The following is a 23,454-nucleotide window of genomic DNA, read 5'->3' as shown; positions in this document are numbered from 1 at the left end:
GAGATTCATAAGTGGATCTAGGGACAATGTCTTAAGGGGATGGAGAGAGAGAGAGATGAGTTATTAAAGAAACCTCTAGACATCATCTTAAGGGGACAAAGAGAGAGAGTCTTAAGGGGATTTAGAGAAAGTGACTTAAGGGGATCTAGAGATAGATAGGACCTTAAGAGGATCTATAGATAATCACTTAAAGGGATGTAGAGAGGGGTATCTAAGAGGTCCTAGGTATATTAAAAGAGTCTTAGAATGTACAAAGAGATTTTTAAATGGTTGTCTACAAAGATAGTTTTTTTTTATTACTTGGGAATTGTTATGTCTGAATTGATTGAATGTAACATGCAAAACTAAGGCTTCTTATATCAAATTGGATCATAAAAGATCTCATATTATGTCATAATAGAATCTATTATGCATAAACCCTATCGTACACATGTAACTTATTATGCATAATAGACCTTATATAGTGATATAACATAAAGCTAAGGGTTGTCACCTATATACAAACATAATGTTTGAAATTAAGGATTCTTATTTATCAAAATTAGACATCTACTCTTTTATACATAATCATTTATAAGTCTTGTTATTGTTATGTAATATGCAACGTATTAAAGGATCTTAATAAAAATGGAACATATCATATCACAATAGACACTAAATTAAATAAGGGTTTTATAGGGTCTTAAGTTGTAATAAGGGGCCCTTAGATGCATCATTAAATAACTTACTCTAACTATACTATAACATTTGTTTTTTGATAAAAAATAGCCTAGGCCTTTGATACATCATGAAGAACATAAATACAACCAACATTCTAGGTATAGAAGCTCCATCCTCCAAAGCGTGACACTCTTTTCTCTTACATTTGATTTATCCACTAGTGATACCAAGTTACAAATTTCCTTTGCCTTTCGTTTGGGTCCCCTAGCCTTCTTGTCTTAATTTGCCTTGGACCTATATTCAATATAAGGATTACATCTTGCATTTTTGTTAGAGCAAAGCTCTATAAAATGAAGATACTTGAATACACAAGGGCATGGAGAAAGAAACACAAAGTAATTAAAGAATTAGTCTTAACCATTAATTGAAAAAATATTGGATTCATAAGAAATACATGAAATGGACTATAGTAAACATCCCACACACAAGTTCAAAATTGATGCAAATGCGATTATCAATATCTATCAACGAAGGATGCTTGTAATAATTATGCAAGAATATAGAAGGGATAAATCTCGATCAATCTACTAGCATAAAATGGAGGGATAGAGGCTTTGAATAATTTTGATTTTCCATTAAGTCCAGACTAGAGGAATCTAGAACCTCCAAATTCACCTTAGACTCATTTTGCCAAACACCAATTCTATCTTCCACAATGTATCTGTGAATCTAATCATTCTGTCTTAGGGTGTGAACATGTAGAAAGCTAAAAAGTAAGCTTAAATTCCTCTAGATAATAGGAAGCCACTATACCAATTGAACTAGGCCCATTCTCATTATGATTGGCTACAATGGGATGAACTATCCTTTATTTTGGGGAAAGTAATAGTGACAAGGCCTACATATGGATAGGTCCTCCCTAATGTTTACAATGACCTTCTTTAGGTCCCTTAAATATTTAGTTTTGAATAAACGCCCACACAATGTACCTATGGTTTTCTTGTCTATCTCAACTAGATAAGCCATGGCTACAAACAAGGATGTAATGTCATTGTTAACTCTATAACAATCAATATCAATTATGAATTCTTTGCCCAAAATCATGAAACATAATCCTATTACCAAGAAATGAGTGTACAAAAATACTTCCTTTAGCCATGCCCTTGATATTGGCACATCAAATACTCACTGGGATTCGGGTCCTTTTAGTTTGATAATGGTATTCATTTTAGGGCATTGATTTACTTAGATAGATAGTTGTTAAGTAATACGAGTTACTTAGGTTTGTCTTTATATCTTAACAAATTTTATGATGTTTGGTCTTCTAAAACATGTATGGGGATTGAAAGGGCGGGATCTATGATAGTGATCCAAACTAAAATAAATATCTATTGATTTATATTCTATATTACTAAATTAAACAAAGATGTAATTACTATTAGGTGAGACTATAATTAACCAACTCCTTTCAATATTTTATGTTTATGAACATAACCATAAAAAACTCAATCGTAGAGATAAGAAATGGTATAACAAAAGCTAATGCAATCCTAAATATTCAAGAAGATAAATACACTTAATGCTATAGAGGACACCCATCAAATACTCAAGCATAAATATTATTTAGTTTAAACATTTCATATAAGCGTAGAAAAATTGTTGGCAAAAACTAGCTTAAGGTATTAATGAGAAAACAATTATATATTACTATTGAAAGTTATTAATTACATCACCAACCCATCAGTTTGTAAGTATATTTTTACAAAATGAAGAAGGTGTCAGAGTGATAGAAAAGGACCCATTCCTCTGTATCCCTAGACATATTACTTTTCCATGTATAATAAACTAAAATAATCCATAAAATTATTTACATATGCGACCTATTTGACATAGAAAGAGAGCTATATATAACAATCACACATTGCGTCTATAGTTCTTGCCATTAGTATTATTTTTAAAAATATAGTAGGAAAAAGTAATATTAATACAGTTTATTAATTTCTGAATAAAAATAAATGTCCTCTCAAAATGACCATTATTAATTAAAAATGAAATTAGAATAATGAATGTTTTAAGACATAACCTTGGGAAATAGTAATGAAAAATTTGTAATCCTCGTGCTTACACCAAATCTGGTATGATCAATGGATTTTATGGGCCTTTTGTTAATACCAAATCCATTATGATCGATCAATTTTTCTGGCAAGGCTATAATGGCTTTCTTGAACTTGTCCTTTTCTGAGTTCATAAACTCCAGTCTGAACACAAATAGAACCAATTTTTGCTCAGTGGATTAATTTATATGCTCAAGATTGGGTCTCTTGCATTGTAGCCTTGCACAGGCTATCACTTTTCAATTGTTTGTGGGTGTGGACAACATAGAAGGAAACAAATTTAAAAGAAACTTTTGATTGTACACAATAATGAATCATTTAACAAAGTGTCTTTCCTTGTTTCATGCTAGACAAAAAATTGCTTCCATATTAACCAACAAAGACAAAATATAGATGTTAACCTTTTTCATAATGGAAGGAAAACCAAAAAGTATTAATTTTGAAGAATATTAATACTTAGATACAAAGAGTAATATCAATTTAAATAGTTTAGAGGACAATGAAATCAAACTAAATGTCTATATGCCAATATTCTAATTGCTTCAATCCTAGAGAGATATAAAATAGTTCTGATTAGATCAAATGGAGAGGCCCTGAATCCTTATAGAGAAGCCAAAAGGAAGAAGAGAAGGGGTGTCAGAAGGATTGAGAATGCCTAACAAAAGACCACCTAAAACCTAAAATAGAACCAAAAGATGAAAGTAGAAAAACACAAATGAGAGGAATAAAAACACTCCCAAAGAAACCACTAGCTAGAGGGTAGGAATCTTAACAAACTTCTAATCTTGATTTAAATCATTCAATAACTGTAGGAACGAACCTTCTTTCTCTTTACCTTGGGCAAGGGACAGATCACCTGGAATCTCTAGGACGAACAAGATGTAAGCTCTCCTCTCTTCCTTTTGGCTTGTTGATGTTCTTATTCCTCTTGTAGGATTTGTAGAGTAAAAAATCTTCCTCGATGTATCCTTGTAGTATTTAATCTCTTCCTTCAAGTTTCTTTTTAGTTCATCTTGGTTGCTTTTGATAGCAATAATGGTGTGTAATATCTCTACATAAATTGATAGCAACAACAACAACCAATGCAAAAATTGCATTAGAGTGTTGTTGCTCAAAATCAAAGGTTACCATTGAAACAAGATAGTGATGCAGAAGCATCTTGGGTGTGAGGGAAATCTTGCATCATGCCAAAACATTTTTATTTTCAGTCTTTTCAATTTTCATCAGGATTAGTAGACAAGGGGGTTATTATTTCTGGAGCTTACTATTTTTAGGAAGTTTGTCATACAAGCTCAGAATGTTCTAATTTTCTACATGAAGGTTCATCTTAGAATTATAAGCCTGCCATAAAAATCTTATTGCTCCAACTTAAGTATCAGAGAAATTATTGCAGTTTTTCACTGGAAAATTTTGGAGAAATTTTTTTGAACTGAGTTTTGAAGGCCTTAGAAGCCCCAAATGAGGTCCAAAAACTTGATGGAAGGGCACTTGCACAATTCTAAGCCTATAGATCCAAAGCTGGCATTTTTTGAAAAGTGGTTATAATAGCCAATCGAAGCAACGGTTCGAGAGTTATGGCCTTCCAAAGTTGGGCTACTTGAAATTTCTAAAATAAATGTGAAAGATGTATTTGGATGACTATATATGTATTGTTAGGGTCCGTTGGCCCTAGGTATTAAGTTTGAATGTCTAGAACCTTCCTGTGCGGCATAAAATTGACTATTTAAGAAAGGCCCAAACATTGTTTAGAATAACTCTAGGTGATAGTTTACAACTTTTCTTGTAGATTACTGTAATGAAGGTACCCATGTGGGTTAACATATTGTAAATCTAAATTCTATAATTCCGCATTTGTAGTGATAATAAGAAGCTCCTATTTTGTTCTCACAATTGCTGTTTTTTTTTGTTTATTTTATGTGTTTATGGTATTAAGGGGAGCACCCTTCATCAGATAGTTAATCCTCTTCTCAAATGCAAAAACCCAATACAAAATTATGAACACCTGTTGTTGTTAATGAAAAAATCTAATGAGCTCTATAGGATGTATAGAAATGTCTAACAACCACCAATCTCAATGCTACATAGGAGGATGACAACATACAACAAGGGGAAATAAGCAAAACCATATCAGATTCAAGTACAAAATCTATAAGTGAACATTTGACAAGTTATTCATCTCAGAAAAGGATCATATAACCAACAATCAAGGCAAAAAAAATAAAAATGCTTCATTCTCCTACTGAAGTGAAATTTCAGTATGCTAAAAATTGAAAACACCAATACTAACCTGACAAGTTCCCCAAGGAAAACCTCTTTGTGGCTGTACACACTGTGAACTATCAAATCTAACAACCTTACCAAGCTAGATTCTCATCTAGAGATAAGTTTCAAACATTTGAGTTATTTTCGATAGTTTTTAATGGTCTTAGGTATCTAGTTTTCAGTCCTAATTTAACAAATTCTACCAAAAAAAAGTCTATAGTCTACCAACATTTCAAGTCGCCTATCAATCAAGCCCCACTGTCAATCTCTCCCCATGCATAACCATTTTTATACAAATATTTGAGTTTAAAAATAACATCATCAAATTTTTTATAATAGCAAAATCGAGCTCTATACATCAGAATATTAAAATACAATGTAAAGAAATAATGGTATCATTATTCTTCTCATCCAACAAAGAACGTTTGTGATAGTAGGGAATAAATTAAAAATAACATACAACAATTTGGAGTAGAGCAATTGAACTAGAGAACAAGCCCACAACATGGTTACCTTAGAGAACGAAAGACTCTTGAATTTTCCCTCTCAGTATTTGATAACCCTATAACATGGCTTGGTTATATATTTCTAACTCATCAAATTGACATTCAAATTGATGTGATTGCTATAGCTGATTTCAAAGTTCATTTGGGGATTTCACACTGTACAAAGATTGCTTTATTAATTCTTTGCACTATGCCATCTACACAAATAATGAGTCTAGCAAAAAAAGGGAAAAGCAAAAGCTGATTTTCTCTGCAAAAAATAAAAATGCAACCTACCATCTGTACTACCTATGAACAAAGATTAAATTCACTCAATCAACTTAAAGTAAATAACACTCAATTCTAACGATTGGACAATCATGTCTTTTTCTACAAAACAAAAAAGATCTCTTAGAAATTTCAATTTTCATGCACTATTTCCATCATTATTATTACATAATGAAGAGCCAACTACATAAAGAATTAATAAATAGTCATTCCAAATCATTGATTATTCATTGTACAAGTATAGAACTAAAAGTAAATAATAATTTTAAACAATAAATAAATGAATGTTTAAAAAAATTATATTAAAATAGTTATGAGAAAAATTCTATTACTCGATTGGCTCGGTGAATTAGGAAAAAGTGGCATCCACTCAATGCTATAGGTACTAGCTTATGGCAGGAACTAATAAACATTACCTATTACCTTGACAAACAGAGTAGATGCACAACTTGTTAAGAAAAACCCAAAATTTTCCATTTTGTAAAAATGTCATTGTGTTTTTCCCTAATCCTCTACAGGTCCTTTTCCTTTTGGATACTCCGCGTTTGAGTTCGGGCCTACTTCTTCCACAAGACTCTTTGACTTCCCCCTTTTTTCAGCATAGGTTTTATCCTTTCTTTAGCTTCCTCCGATTCCAACCCTAAATCTTGAATGTTAGCATAGCCCATGATTTCTTCATACCCTCAATGATTCCTCCTTTAGATAAATTACAAACTAGATATGGTATAAGGGATGTTTGAAATGAAATAGTTCCATTAGGAAATTGAGGTTATAAAGTCTAATGTCCACTTTATCCCTACAAACTTCCCCATTTTCCACCCATAGAAAAAGGTATTTTGATACCGATTTCCCCTCTATCTCCATGTTATCAAAATTTCTTGCCTTCATGGTTGTCATATTATTGTCAATATACCTCAGAACTATCTCTAGGTTCACTAGAAATTTCTTAAGGAAGACATTCTTGCATAAATTCCTCACCCTATCTTTATCCCTCTCAAAAAACACCAACAAAGCCAAGAACATGGATAGAATATCATAATCTACTTTGGTCCTATCTACATTTTCTAAGTATTCCTACTCAAGAAATTTCATAACTACCACTACTACTAGGGTATGAGAGAAAGCTAATATATATTTCAATGGTTCTACTATTATGAAGTCTGACACCTCTGTCTATCTCTTTCATCCTTTTTGACACCTTTGTCTATCTCTTTCATCCTTTCAATCACAACAATGTATCCATCTCTCTGATTACAACAATTTATGAGAATATCAAAACCACTAATGCTTCTTCACAGGCTAAGTTGGAGTGGTATTAGCAAACTAAGAGGCGACTTAAACATAATAAAATCTTAATTGATGTCACATGTGAAGTGTATATGCCTACTTAGAAATATCCCAAAAGTCTTACTAAATTTTGCTAATCAATTCATATAAACATCATCGATACTTTTTCTAGGGCAGGGGAATCATGGAAGGGAGGGGGGGGGGTGTGCAATAATTTAGATGACAACTAAGAACATTAAGAAAGTTATGTAGATAAGATACATATTGATAGTGAAAGTTAATAATTATAATTAACTTAGATAGGAAGGAAGGATGTATTTAACAAGTAACTCCAACACTTGCTAATGGACTATGTAATTTGTAATTTTCTAGATTACCAATATATTAAAAAAACTAAAGTATCATAAGTGTAGGGCCTTATATGTTTAATCATGTAAAGGGTAAGCATCTAATCCTAGATTGGCTAGTTCATCCATTCTACAATTCCGTTCTCTGTAAATATGGTTGATAGTTATCTCGTCACAACCTTTGTAAATTATAGGGAAATGGATTGAGCCAATATTGCATCTAATTGCCAATTTTGGAGGGATCCTTTATGAAGGTTGTTGATAATAATTGCTAAGCACTCCTTAATTTTAAGATTCTTCAAACACAATCTCTCACATAGGGCCAAACCTTCAACCAAGACAGATAGTTCTACCCAATTATTAGTTTCCACCCCAATAGCCTTATCAATGTTGATTGTTTCCCTCACAGATGCTCCATCTAATGCCAACTTCTTTGAGATTACTCCTCAAGTCTCCATCAAAGTTAAGTTTGATCCATCCCTATTTTTGGGGGCTCCAAGAGCATTCTTCCCACTTATGGTTGATCGATGTTGATCCTAATCCTATGAAGGGGGGAGTCTTAAGACTTATCCATTATCCTCACATCTTTTCATCCTAATGGGACATCACCACCTCTTTCAAACAATATTTTAGGATCCTATTAATGGTCACTTCAAGAATTGAGGCCTCAAGTTTGTTTCTAAGTTTCTTAAAATCCATTTTCTTATCTTGAAATATTCTCTTATTACCTTATTTCCATAGTCCCTAAAGAATGATTGATGGGGTTGTGATCCATAAATTGCTAAAAATACTTCATTTCCTAAGGAGGGGCTATGTAGAGAGCATCTACCCTAAAGAATGGGGGAAGACCTAGCTCCATCCTAATTGGGAGAAAAGCCATTGCCAACATTGATTGGAGAATGGGGAATTCAAGAATAAGTGATGATATATTTCCTCCTTTGCTTCACAAAGAGGGCATCTACTAGGCCCTCATAACCCATTCTTTAGAATCAATTTGTTGTTAGTGCCCTTTTATAGAGGACAAGCCATGTAAAGATGCCTTCTAGGGGAGACAAGCCTTGTCCTAACACAATCTAGTTGGAAATTTGTCTCGAGATCCTAAAAATTTAGATACCACAGCCTTGTAAACCATCTTGGAGTTGTATTCCTGCTTGGACATCTATCTCAAATTAATTTGTCCTTACCCCTCTTAAAGGTCACCTTTGTGGTCTCCAACAACTTCCTAAGCATATCCTTTTCTGTTTAGGTATCTCAAGGTCCCCAAGGTTTTTCCAATCTTTGGCTTGAGAAAAATGATATTCCCTATCTAGTGCTTTGCAACCCCCACAAGAGTCTTGCCAAAAAGGGCATCCTTCCCATCACTCAAATTCCAAGTAAGTTTGTCTTGGATCAAGTATCTACATTCCATCAAGAAATTCCAAATCCCAGACCCCCTCAGAGGGGATTTCTCTTTGAAAATACTAATGGGGTCATGATTGAAAGGGTACTTTTGAATAATTTTTTTTCCCATTTAAGATAAAGATTCCTAAACAATCTCCATACTAATTTATCCCATTGGGTTTTTCCCTAAACTTTGATATTTTTAATCCCCACCCCCTTGTTCTTTAGGTTTACACACTTTATCCCATGATAGTAGGGAAAACTTCTTTTTGTCCCCATACCCATGCTAAAAGAAGGTTCAAAGAAGTTTATTGATCTCATCTCTTTTACTTGAAGGGAGGTCAACACATGATAGATGATAAATAGGTTGGGATGACAAAGTGTATTGGACCACAGTGGCTCTACTTGCTTTTGAAAGTCATTTTCCTTTATAAGGATTAAATTCTCCTCTTGATTTTCTCAATGTTTAGGTCCCATATCTTAGTGTAGTGACATCCATTATTAAGGGGAAGACCTAGGTATTTGCATGGAAAACTACCCTTGTCAAACTTAAGAATTTGATAGATTTGTAATTCTAGGTTGAGGGTTGGGGGTGTTGAAGAAGAAAATTTCATTTTTTTTTTAGGTTAATTTCTTGACTTGAATTTGAAGAATATTGATCAAGGACAACATTAAAGACTATGGATTCTCCTAAGATTTTTTTCCCATTGATCAGGGTATCATCAACTTGTTGGCACCCCAATTGACTATTTGGAAATCCTATGATCTTGTCTACTTAATGCTGGGATCTTCCAACTCAGTTTGGCCAATTGATAGGAAATATCATAAAAGATGTAATTCCTTTACACTTCAGGCTCTGCAAGACCTATTTAGGTAAACCTATTCCTCTTCCTTAATCAATAAGGTAGAGACTTTTTATAGAAATGACTTTTAGAGCATTTTGTGACTTTTTTCAAGATTGAAAGAAATTCTTAAGACAAATCAAAACTATAAATTTGAATGATTAATGCAAACAAAAATATGAATTATGATACTATTGTACTAATAATTTATGATATAGCATATGAACTTTCAAGAAATCAAAAGTAAACCAACATTAAGAAGAATTAAATACTTTAAACTAGTCCATTGTCCAATATTGGGCCAAATAGAGTCTAGCTTCCTTAGGAACTCATGTATAAATCTTTGCATTTTTATGTTTCAATTTAAAGAGAACTAGAAATGTAAAACTTAGTCTAGTTGAATTTAACTTCAACAAGAAGGCTAAACTTGACAAAGACATGCACCATTGAGTGTAGCTCTGATGATCTAGGTCTCACACTAAATTCAAATCCTTCAAATAACAAATTGATGTTAATGATCAATAAATCCCTCGAGGATAGTCCTAAAAACACTTTGATCACTATTTTACAAGATTGGAATAAAAGAAACATGACTTTTGTATTTATTTTTAAAATGGAAGAACAATTGAGCTCGTGCATAGTTGCATAAACCTACTAATATCATATCTTGAAACAAAGTATATCTTCACTATATTACTATATCTTCTATACATCTGTTTCTCATTCCTAAGGTCTTGGTACCCTTTCTTATAGAAAATGAAAGGGCGCAACAAAGATTCAGACATTTTTATAACTATAACTAACTATAAACTAAATGAAACCGTTCATATATATTTACAATGCAAAGTTAAATATTAAAGTTATGATGGCCATCTTCCTCAATGGACACATCTCTGGGTTTGAGAATAATTTGATTTTTGATAATCAAATGTGTTTTATAATGCTTCTTTGATCTCCTTTTGTTTTATTCATGAACATTTCAACACTATTGATCTAATTAATATATCCTTTGTACTTGTGCTCCTCTTTGTTTGTAAAATCCCCATTATTGATAATTTAGTAAAGAGGCCTGCAAAATCAAAATAAATTAATTAGATATGCTTTTGATCTAAATAAATATAATGTTACCTAAAATCATTTATAGGCTTGCAAATATTCATGATTGCCAATCATCTTCCCATATCCTTGTACACACTTAATTATATATCATTTGTTTATATGAAATATACACATTATACATTAGGGTTTGAATCAAAAGGATATGTAAATCAAAAGTAAAAATGTTAATCTTTATAGAAACATTTATTTAACTCCAAAAGACTAACACATTAAATTTTCCTCAAGAATTAACTTTTGAAAAAGAATACTTCATACATATTCATCTGAACCAAATAATATTTCTATTAAAATTTGCCCTATTGACCATTTTACCACAAATATATATATATATATATATATATATATATATATATATATATATATATATATATATATATATATATATATATATATATATATATATATATATATATATATATATATATATATATATATATATATATATTCAAGTTTTCTTTTCTTCTTTGTAACATTTAAATTATTTAACACAAATTTGTATTTTCATAAGATTTCCTATACTAAAATAAATGTGATTAAGACCTCTTGAAAATATATTATTTATGCCCTTAAAAATATTTTATTTTTAAAAATTATCTGCAATTATTATTTTTAACTACATATTACCTATTTTAGAGAAAACATTATAAATCCTTTTAGAATTTATAACAAAGTTTTCTCTTTTGCATATTTAGGACAAAAAGTAAATAGGTTAATTTTTTTTAATATTAACACTTCTATTTCTTTTATCATCACACTGAATTTTATTTAATTTTAGGGCATTTTACATTCATTCTTTGCAATTTTGAAAGGCGAGTCATATCAACTCGTAAAATGGTGATTTTGCAACTCTCCTACAATCCATGTGCAATTTGGTGAAGTTTGTGGATTAATACACATGATGCTTCCTATATCAATGAAGATAGCACATTTGTTCTCTGAGCATGGGATAATAAATCCAATGAGCAGGCTTGATATCAACAATGTCAATTTACAAAGATCAAAGGATAACTAGATAATGTGACTACCACTCATTACTCAAGTGTGCTATTATTATTACTCCATGTATCCATTGCAGTGAATAGGTAGTGAATATGCCAACCCTTAATGCTAGGAAATACATGAAATTCGTAAAGACTATCTACACCAGGGAAAAGTATATCTATTCCTTCCTAATTTATATTACATTCCAATTTTGTACATTTCGTAAGATGGGAAATTTGTCAATTCTCTTGATCACCCAACTAATTTGTGAGGAAATGATTAGAGGTACTACTAATGTTGAGTAGTTAAATGTTTTTGATATTAAGAAAGTAGCCAAAATGGGGGCTTATCGAAAACAAAAAACCAAGTCTGATAATTAGCCAAAAGTCATTACCATAAGATTACCCAACCCCCTTCCTTAATATCAAAAACCCCCAAACTAAAATGTTGTTGTACTTAAACTTACTACATCTAATAACAACAACATTATTAGAAGTATACATAAAACTAGCCCCATAAGAATCAGTGGGCAATAAACAAATTTAGTAGTTAACATCTAAGTAAGCCCCTTGGGCTAAGAAGAAAGTAGCTATCATAACCAAAAAACAAAAAGAAAGCATTCAAATAGGATCTAACTCTCCTTGTTCTAGTTCCTCGGGTTCTCCAGAAGAAGGCGCGGACAATCATCTGCAAGGAAACCATACAACAACCGACTAGTCTCCATGTCTTTGGGTTCTATAGTCTCCTCCTTCCTAGCCTACAATAGGTGCAGGGTAGTAGTAGAAAAATGCATCACCTAAATTGAAAAATTGGCAACCCTATCAAATTTTTCCTCCATGTCCTCATTTTTCTTGATTAGGCTACTGATGGATTCCTTCAATTTAGTAATATTTGAATTGCCCTGAGGTTGTTTTATAGTATCAACTTTCCCCATAGTACTTTCCTCCTTTTGAATGTCATCCCACACCATATTCTCTTCTTTCTATTAGTCTCCCCCCCAGAGGCTCAACCCCTTAGGTCTAACTACCCACATTAAGGACTCTAACAGGAGTAGTCATGCTCTACTCACTGACATCACCCTCTTTTGTAGACTTTAGGATGTTAGCCTCAATTTTAAAGGCATCATACACATGAGAAGGCATAGGGCTATCTTGACCACCACCCATGTCCTCCTATTCTTCCCTTCACCACCTGTCTCTTCCTCGTCCTATTCAGCATAATTTCTCCCAGTGACTTTCCTTTTTGGTTTACAACCACCTTTCTTACCTGAGTTATTGGTGGATTCAAAATTTCCAAGTTTGTGCTTACCAAGGGCTCTCTCTCTCTCGACCTATTAGTGCCCTTCCTAGCAGTAGTTCCAGTGCTTTCCACATCTCAAACCTCAATTTTCTCCATTTTGATTTTTCCAGTAGTAGTTGGGGGCTCAATATCAATATGGGTTCTAGCAAACGGGGACGACGTTTGGGAAACCTCAATGATTTTGATAGGGGAAGGGGTCAGACTTGGGATTGTGGGTGAAGGCCTTTGTAGAACCTACATGTTGATTGGTATAACAATGCCCATTATTTTAACATCATTTCCATCTTGTTACTCTTATGATTTTGGCAATTACTTATAATCATGTGACAATTTGTGGAAAGATTGATGTTGCATAGGGGGTAGGTTTTGAAAATCATCCCATATAGTAATGAAATGGTGCGTATACCTAGTGCTCAATAATAAGATACTTGAATGTTCACTCCTTATTCACCTAAATTTGCTTTGACTTAATTCTCTATATTGTGCGTCTCATCTAGAGCCACTACGAGACAACAAAATTTGGATTTGATAACAGCCTATTGCCTATGACAATATATTAAAATGCTATCATTATTTCACATGTGATTCTAGGGTCTTGCAATATCATAGATTTTATAATTTCTTATTTTCCAAATTATGATATATCTTTCCATAGTTTGCCATCAACCAAACTCATCTCTTGCAATATGGTGACATAGAATCATTACTGTCGAGGAGATAATTTGATTTTTTTTCATTCTTCCCCTTTTAATATAACTTTGACTTATAATTTTTTATATTTAAAAACTATACCAACTCATCTTCATAAAAAGATCATTTAAAATACCCTAGCACAAACATTGCCAATATATTTTCTATTCCACATAATTTAATTTAATCTAATCCAATGCTATAGACATGGATTGATTTTGGTCAAATGATATTATATTAAATTAAAATTGGCAAGGACATATTTTAATATGGAGATATTGAAATATAAAAGAATTTGGGTTCAAGAGTGCATACCTTGGATGATTTTACGTTCAGAAATACACAAATATCTTGAGATTAACTATTTGGAATGTGCATCGCAATTAGTTTTTGGAATGCTCTATCATAGTCATAAAGAGAAATACCAATTTTGTCATGGATCTAGAAATCTAAAATTGCGAAATTTAGGGTTCCATCACAACAAATTGTTGGTGAGTGGTAGGTTCTAAATCAATAGTTATTGAAATGCCTCTTTATTTCCTATAGACCTTGCATGGGAAATATACCTACCCAAGGCTTCTTCCATAAGAATGAAAAGAAAGGGGAGATTGGATCCCCTTGTCTTAGTCATCTAGAAATTTCAAAGTAACCAACAAGGGAACCATTGATTAAGATGAACAATTTGGGAATAGAATCACATTCAAAGATCATAATAACCCATTATTTAGAGAAGCTAAAGGCCTCAAGACATTTACAAAAAAACCTCTAGTCTACTCTATTGTAGGCCTTCTTGATATGTAAATTAATAATAATACAAGGTTCTCGATTAGACTAGACTGAGTGAATTGCTTCCTGAGCTATGATCACACCATCATAGATAGAGAATCTAGGAACAAATCCCGTTTGTTCTTCACTAATAAGACCTAGAAAAATCTTCTAAATCATGTTAGCCTAGGGTCTTAGGAAATAGCTTGTATAACATATTGTATAGTGCAATGGGTCTAAATTTGTTGAAGGAGTTTGATTTATCTTTTTTTTGGAATGAGAGCTATGAAAGTGTTTTTCTCGAGTTTTTGACCCCCTCTAAAGCTTTTATCACCTCCTCCCCAATGAAATCCTACTTTTTTTGAAAGAAACATATTGGGAAGCCATCTAGACTTGGAGATTTATTAGGGTGTATCATCTTAATGGCTGTTAAGATTAGACAACTCTATGTTATCAAAGATATTACCAAAATAGCTCACATTGTCCTTTTCTATGGATTTAGGAGAATCTTTGATTTCTCCTTTGGCAGCCTTAATGGAGAGAATTATGTTTACCATTTTGTACTGTTATGGAAGAACTTTGTGTTCTTGTTACCATCTTCTAACTAGACTTCTCTAGACTTCTGCTTCCAGAAGATTTCTTCTTTTGCTAAGACCTCTTCATATTTCCACATTAAGTGTTTTCCCTTCAAATATAAGGGTTCATCCATTCTATGTTCAATAACGGTTTTATTTAGTTGATCGAATTCTTCTTACAAGGTTAATTTATCCTTGAAGATATTTCCAAAGACATTAGAATTTCATTCTTTGAGTTTGAGCTTAATTATTTTGAGCTTATTAACTACATGAAAGAGTTTAGACCTTGAAATCTTTGTTTCTGTCCACAATTGCTTGATGAATTTCAGATAATTATCATCCTTGATCCAAATTTGCTTGAATTTGAATGGGTAGTTACTAGGTGTTCTATCCTCAATGATTCTCAATTCTACCAGATGATGATTAGACCCTAATATTGGTTTGACCTGAGTTTCCATGGATATTGGGGAGCTAGATAGGTTCCCTTTAATAAAAAATCTATCTAATTTTTCTACTATGTTTTTGAAGCCTTGTCTCCTATTGTTCCAAGTAAACGAGTTTGAAGATGAGGCAATCTCAAGAAGACCATACCTATGTACCCAATTAGTAAAATCCATCGAGGCTTTAGACATTCTTTTACTCCCTCACCCCACTTTTCAGAAGGTCTTTGTATAACATTAAAATCTCCCTTATGATGGATAATTCGTTATTAAACTCATCAAGTTTTTCTTCAATCTCCTTCCATTTAGGATTAAAAACTATATCATCTTAAAATGGAAGCACTTCCATGTCAAGAGTGTTTAGCCCTCCGAGTAAGTGGTTCAGGGTCATGTCAAGCACCTTGAATAGGTTTTAGCATGGATCTGACTGTTTTCACCCTGTTCTGCTTCTCTTTCTTTATTTCTAGCCTATTTTTGACAGCTTTCTCTATGAATGTAAGGACTTTGATTTTTTGGGTCAAGGATGACCTTGAACCAAACCTAGGGTAGGGTCAACCTCGTCCTTGACACCCCAGGTCCAATTTTCAATTTTTGAGAGTTCTGGGATTTCAGGCTTTGGAAAGTTTCTTTTTCCCACTTCTGGGTTGGCTATATTGGGTTTTAGAATGGTAGACTCTTAAATTGCATTTAATCTAGGTCCATTTCTAGGGATAAAGGTTAATTGGGATTTAATGCTACCATATCGGCCTTCTCTAGGAGTTTTTTCCCTAGATCTCTATATAAGGAAGCCTTCTTTCGTCATTTTGACAACCAGGATCTATCACACATGAACGACTATCTACTTACTATGAGAGATTACCTACTTTTCATAAGGAGATACTATCAAACATCTATCATTCAAGCATTCAAGTTTTCCATTTAAGATCAAAGATTGAAGCATTCAAGCCTTTAAAGGGATTTGGTTCAAGCATTCAAGATTCATCGTTCAAACTCTAGATCTAGTCATCATGGTGGTGTGATCTTCATTCAAGATCCTTTGTTTATCTTCAAGATTCATTCATTCTTTTATCAAGGTGGATTCTAAGCATACAATCATGGAGGTTTTGATTTACATTTGTTAATGTTAGGTTCAAGCTTTTGTATAAATATATTTGTTTACATTTCAAATACATCAAATCTATTGAATATCATAGCTTCATTATTAGATTTACTTCTACTACTTGCTAGCATTCCTTATTTCAATTCCATAATTAACGTTGATTCCAAATTGGGATTTAACCAAAGCAAACCCCTCATCCAAACAACAAAACCATTTTTCTTACAGATACAAGTGTGGAACAACAAATTAAAGTGCATATTTGGATCCACTCTTTGTTGAACTTGTGAGGTCCACGAACAAAAATTCCGTCGGAGTTGTGCAAGTCAATGTTGACTTTTCGGGGTACAATTGTGCCCCTCTACTTGGGTCAAGGTCGACCTCCCTTCAAAAGAACACAAATTTTCTGGGTTTTCTTCGTCTCAACATTTCCAGTCTAGAATAGATTGCAAAATTCTCCAAGACTATACACAGACATCATAAATCAACATTTTCTAGATTTAACCTACTTCAAGGTTAGTATTTGTCTTTTATCTATTCAAGATTTAAGCACATACTTGTCAATTAGCCCAAGACCATAGTATCTATTATTTTCTTCATATTCTCCGTTGCTTGATCCATTTGTGTATTGATCACTTCCTTGTGGTTAATCAATTTGGATCATTCCTTTTGGGAATTTGGGTTGAGGATAGGTCCTATTTTCTTCCTATGCATTTTGGTGAACCCAACACATTTACCCTCTTTTCTTTTGTGGAATTAGATGCCCTATTGTATTCTAGGGTGTTACATTTCATTTCATATTTGTTAGGTCTTTTCTTGCATTATGATTAGATTTCATTTATGCTCTTGCATTTTAAAATTCAAAAATACAAAAAAATTCTATATATTCAATAAAATACAAAAGCATTTCTTGCATTTCATTTACTATGAAGATTATGAAGATGCTTTTGTGTGTAGTTATGTTGCTTATTACCCTTCTTTTAGCATCTCTTTACCATAATTATGATGTTTATGAGAGTATCATTCATTTTATTATGTTTATGATCTTTCATTTTATTTTCACTTATGCTTTTGTGAATTTAATCGATACTAGTCTTCCTACATTTAAAACTTTCATTAAAGATTCATGTGGTAGACTTATTACTCTTTTGGATTATGTGAAGGATTTGGTTGATGATACACCATCTCCTAATCTTCCTAATTTGAATCTTATTATTCCTAATATGATGCCTAGATCTCCATCTGTTAATCCTCGTTCTTCTTATGATGGTGTTCAAGCCATAGTTCAGGGGATAGATGTGCAAGACTTCTTTGATTTACCTTCTCCTCTGATTCATGATGATATTAAAGGAAAGGGTAAAGACACTTCTTCTAAACCTATTATTCCACCTTATACAACCTTTACTTATGAGCATTATAAACAATCACCTCCTGTAGAAGCTTTACATGATATGTATATTGTAGGATATAATCTGATAACTAAACAAGGTTATAAAGGTTTAGGGCTTGGAGTTAATGAGCATGGTATTAAGTATCCAATTCATATACCTTTTAAACCGAATTTGCATGGTGTTGGTTATTCGAAATCTCAAGTTAAGGAAGGTGATGTTAATCATCGTCCTCCTCTTCATAAACTTCCCCTACATCTATTTTAGATAACTCTAATATTCATCAAGAGGTGGCTAAACATGTGTATATTGAATTAATGAATTCCAAAAAAGAAATCTTTAAACCTATACCGAACGATGCCTTATCCAAGTCCAAATGTCCTTTACATTATCATAATACACACTTACTTGCTGATTGTAGACATTTCAAATTGTATGTTTGTGAACAAGCTATTTTAGGAATTATATTTCACTCTCATGCAATTTTAAAATAGGGGATTCCCCTCCTTCTGATATAACATAGATCTCTTCTCCTCTTGTCTTTGGACTAGGGGGCAAGAGGTATTTTTTCATCCAGTGTCCTAGGATCCATTAGGCTTTTTAATTTGGCTTGATTGGTATTCTTTCTTCCTATTCTCTATTATACTATGTTCAAGATATCTTTTCTAAGACATTTATTTTGCAAAGGTATCCCTTGTCTTCCTCCCTGGGGGGCATGGTTATTTCTTCTTTCACTTTGACTAGGGAATTGCTTTCCTTAGCTTAGTGGCATTTGTTTATATTGTAATATTATTTCTTCATACAAATTGATGTTTTGACTATGGATAATATTTTTATATGAGAGGTTGTTGTCATAGGTCATCACCTCTTCTTTATGTTGCAAGTTATGATTCCTTATAAACTCTTACCCTTGCTTTGGTGTTAGAGTTGTTTTCCTTGTTTCAAAGATTCATCTTTCTCTTCTTTATAGGGGGCTTGATGATTGAATCTTTATTCCCATTTGATTTATCTTTGAAAGATGATATTTTATCTAAAAGCACTCCTCAATGGTGGGGGTCTTGTTGATAAGATCTCTTTCTTTTAAGATCCTTTTTCAATAAGTGACATATCCTTTTTCATTATTATCTATGCTCTTGGATGTATGGGTCAAAATCCCTCGCTAAGAATATGGTATATATTGTTGCTAAACATGATATCTCCTTGCCTTGTAAAGTAGGTATCCTTTTCCTCTTCCTTATCACGTCTCGTAGACAACCATAATAAGGAGTAGGGCATATATAGAGTCTCCCTTGTATTATAGTTTTTTATTTATATGTAAATCTTGGAAAGTAACACACATAAGTTGCTAAATCTTGAAGAGACATGTATTTTCCAAATTTTTATATGTTAAATCCTCTGAAGGTAACACACATAAGTTGCTAAATCCTAAAATCCTCTGAAGAGATACAAATTTTTCAATATGCTAAATATTTCAAAGGTAACACACATAAGTTGCTAAATCCCGAGAAGGCACGTATTTCATATTCATAATGATACAAGAAGTTGGATCTATGGGTATTCCAAAAGCCGTCAAAAGACATATTTACAATTGCAAGCATAGTTTATGGGTGAACTATCAGGTTTTGCTACTTGTTGGGCTCTCCCTCTCCCTTGGTGCTTCATGGTAAGGTGGGCATTTGACTGGGCGAGGTAGTCACTTCTTTTTTTCTTTTTTTTTGCTTTCATGCTAGTAGGACTGGATCACGAAGCTATGTTATTTATAGTATTGCTCTTGTCTTTCTTATGTAATCACTTATGTTTTTATGATAGCTTTCCAAATATGATATTAGTATGAGAAATATTTCTAAGCAAGGTCTCTTGTGCTAGTTGAATTGGGTTTGTTTAGTACTAATCATTTTCTTTTATGCTGTTTTGTTTTTGTTTGTTTTCGCACCCTTGTGCATTTATGTTGAGTTAGAATCCTTAGCCTGGGGGCTTGTGTCCTTAGATAAGTGTTATTTTATCTTGTTATGAATCCACTTGGATCTCTTCTTTCTTCTCTTTTACCAAAAGTTTGCATTGAGTTCATACTCTTGCTAAAGTAGGGGCTAAACGCATCGTCTTAAAATGGAAGCACTTCCATGTTAAGAGTGTTTATCCCTCTAAATAAGTGGTTTGGGGTCATGTCAAGCGCCTTGAATAGGTTTTTGCACGGATATGGCTGTTTTCCCCTATTTTGCCTCTCTTTATTTGTTTCCAATCTATTTCTAACAACTTTCTTTATGGATCTAAGGACTTTTACTTTCTAGGTCAATGACTACCTAAAGGGTCAGGGTCGAGATCAAGGATGACCTTGACCCTGACCTAGGGTAGGGTCAACCTCGTCCTTGACCTCAAGTCCAATTTTCAATTTCTAGGAGTTCCGAGATAATAGGCTTTGGAAAGTTCTTTTTCCCACTTCTGGGTCAATTGTTTCAGATTTCAGAATGGTAGGCTCTTAAATTGTATTTAATCTAGGTCCATTTCTACAGTTTAAGGTTAATTGGGATTTAATTCTCCCATGTCGGCCTTCTCTAGGAGTTTATGCCCTAGTTCTCTATATAAGGAAGCCTTGTTCCCTCATTTTGACATTCGAGATTTATCACACACAAACGACTATCTACTTACTATGAGCAATTACCTACTTTTCATAAGGAGATATTATCAAGCATTCAAGTTTTCCATTGAAGATCAAGGATTGAAGCATTCAAGCCTTTGAAGGGATTTGGTTCAAGCATTCAAGATTCATCATTCAAACCCTAGATCTAGCCATCATGGTGGTGTGATCTTCCTTCAAGATCCTTTGTTTATCTTCAAGATTTATTCATTAGAAGTTTCTATCAAGGTGGATTCTAAGCATACAATCATGGAGGTTTTGATTTACATTTGTTAATGTTATGTTCAAGCTTTCATATCAATATATTTGTTTACATTTCAAATACAATTGCATATCTATTGAATATCATAGCTTCGTTGTTAGATTTACATCTACTACTTGCTAACATTCCTTATTTCAATTGCATTATTAAGGTTGATTCCAAACTAGGGTTTGATCAAAGAAAACCTATTATCCAAACAACAAAACTATTTTTCTTACACATATAGGTGTGGAACAACGAAATAAAGTGTAGATTTGGATACCCTTTTTGTCAAACTTGTGGGATCCACGAAAAAATTGTCGGAGCTATGTAGGTCAAGGTCGACTTTTCGGGGTATAATTGTGCCCCGACATAAGATTGTGCTCCTTTATCTGGGTCAAGGTCAAACTCCCTTGAAAAGAACAAAAGTTTTCTGGGTTTTCTTCGTCTCGACATTTCCAGTCTGGAACAAAATGCAAAATTCCCTAAAACTGTACATAGACATCATAAATCAACATTTTCTAGATTTATCCTACTTCAAGGTTAGTATTTGTCTTTTTTCTATTCAAGATTTAAGCACATACTTCTCAAATAGACAAGACCATAGGATCTATTCTTTTCTTCATATTCTCCATTGCTTGATCCATTTGTGCATTGATCACTTCCTTGTGGTTAATCAATTTGGATCATTCCTTTTGGGAATTTGGGTTGAGGATAGGTCCTATTTTCTTCTTTTTAACCACAAACATAAATAACAATTACAGAGAAATATAAACAATATCAGAAAACAATAAATCGCACAGAAGAGAACACATGCCACCAAGATTTAACGTGGTTCACACAATCCCTGGACTGCATCCACCAAACAATGAGTCCAATATTATTACCCTCCCGTGATTACAACCTGATTATAATCCGTAATCCCTTACAACTCAATACCGCCGCAAGAAGCAATTTTCGCGTCACACCTTATAAAAAATCCCTAACCCTAAGCCCTTTTTATACAAGTATTTTTTTCGCTTTAGGGTTAAAATTAGTTACAACATGTCAGCCCAAAAATGTCGATAAAATAGCCCCAAAAAAATGTACATTACTTCCCTGACCAGTCACCACAAACTAACATTCTACACCTTGAAATTTACCTGGTTTTTGGATTGGACTATATATATTAAAGATTCTAAAACTAGAGTTTGACCTTATACCTCAAATCAAACCACATATCCAGTTCTTATGATGTTGTAAGGAGAAGATAGATACATTCCTAGGATCCCATGGGATAGCAAGACCCCTTGAGTTGGGGAGTCCCCGATTTCCCTATAACCAAGAGAATTACTAAGGTGATCCATGTTTTTCAAAATTTAATTTAGTTTCAAGAAGAAGAATGATGTCTTCTTTTGTTGTCGACATGCAATGTTTAAGTATACACTGCTTGTTAGGGGATTTGAGGCCCATCACATTCCAAGTGGACATTCATTTCCCTGAGGGAAGGACCTTCCCCTTCTTCGCATGAAAATGATCGGTAAGTTTAGATTGACCCTAGTTTGTCTGTGATGATCCCAATATGATAATCTCTCTGAAGAACAATTATTTATTTATTTATTATTATGTTCAATTTTGTGCTGAACTCTTCCTCATGTTCTTCCATTATATACCTTATGTGTTGAATGGTTGTGTCCTTTAGATTTTAAAAAATAACATTTTATTTTATATTTAAGATTATTTTTATTACAATGTTTGTCTTGTTTAATAAAGAATATTTATTATTTTATAACACATGTAATATGATAATATTATATTTAATATAGTTAAATGATAAGTTATATTATTTATTATTATTTAATATTTGTAGATGATTAATATTACATTGATTATTATTTAATGCTTAATATCATACTTATCAATAAAAATAAATAAGGTATTTAAATAAAGCACACTATATTTTTTAAAAATATATTTGTATTGTTCACACTAATTTGGGCTCATGGCATTGCCCCATCTCTGTTTCTTAGTTCTTGGAGGGATTTTTGACCCCTTATCTTGGATCTTGACCTAGCACAATTTGGGTTTTCCTTGCTTGGCAAAGCAACTTCTACCCCATGGTTTCCTGGATTTCCTTTTCCAAAGTGGTCTATTAGTACCTTTTCAGTCTCCACAACATCTTGGGGTTCCTCCATCTTTGAAATTTTATTGACAAGAAGTTGTTTATGACTTATCAAGGCCTCCTTGCGACAAATTTCATCCATGAAATTCTCCATTAACTCATTAATGACCAAATCACTTAGATGTTTTGTAAGAATGTTCACTTCTTTTCCTACCCTTCTAGATGGATCTTGATATGAATCAATATTAGTCTTAAGCAAAGAGACCACCCCGCTTTCTTCTAAGTCACAAGTATAATACAATTTAGATGGGGAATCCAAATAGCTATCTTGCTTCTCAAAGTTGTGCTTGGTGATGTTCTCACCCTCAATAATGGAGAGGGTTTTGTTGATGAATTATCTCCCCAAAAAATTTCTAGAGACTTATCTTCTCTAGATTGAGAAAATATCATTTCTAACAA

The 23,454-nt window shown here is 32.9% G+C and overlaps 1 protein-coding gene across 4 annotated transcripts in view; it reads right to left on the bottom strand.

Annotated features, from left to right (window-relative positions):
- Window positions 1-10,244: 10,244 nt before the first annotated feature.
- The window catches only part of LOC149567683 (P-loop containing nucleoside triphosphate hydrolases superfamily protein), a 216,871-nt gene continuing 203,661 nt past the window's right edge, over window positions 10,245-23,454 (bottom strand). For all 4 annotated transcript variants that reach the window (XM_089820945.1, XM_089820944.1, XM_089820943.1 and 1 more), the window contains one exon: window positions 10,245-10,734. Coding sequence is in view for 2 of the 4 variants with exons in the window: in XM_089820946.1 (XP_089677072.1) it covers window positions 10,711-10,734 (24 nt within the window). In the remaining 2 variants the exon portion in view is untranslated. The remainder of the gene's footprint in view (window positions 10,735-23,454) is intronic.

The sequence above is a fragment of the Cupressus sempervirens genome, chromosome 3 (genome assembly GCF_028749045.1).
Source record: "Cupressus sempervirens isolate cs-2001-9-10 chromosome 3, ASM2874904v1, whole genome shotgun sequence".
Lineage (NCBI taxonomy): Eukaryota > Viridiplantae > Streptophyta > Pinopsida > Cupressales > Cupressaceae > Cupressus > Cupressus sempervirens.
Note: the sequence above shows the minus strand (reverse complement) of the source record. Positions and strands in the feature narration are given on the sequence as shown.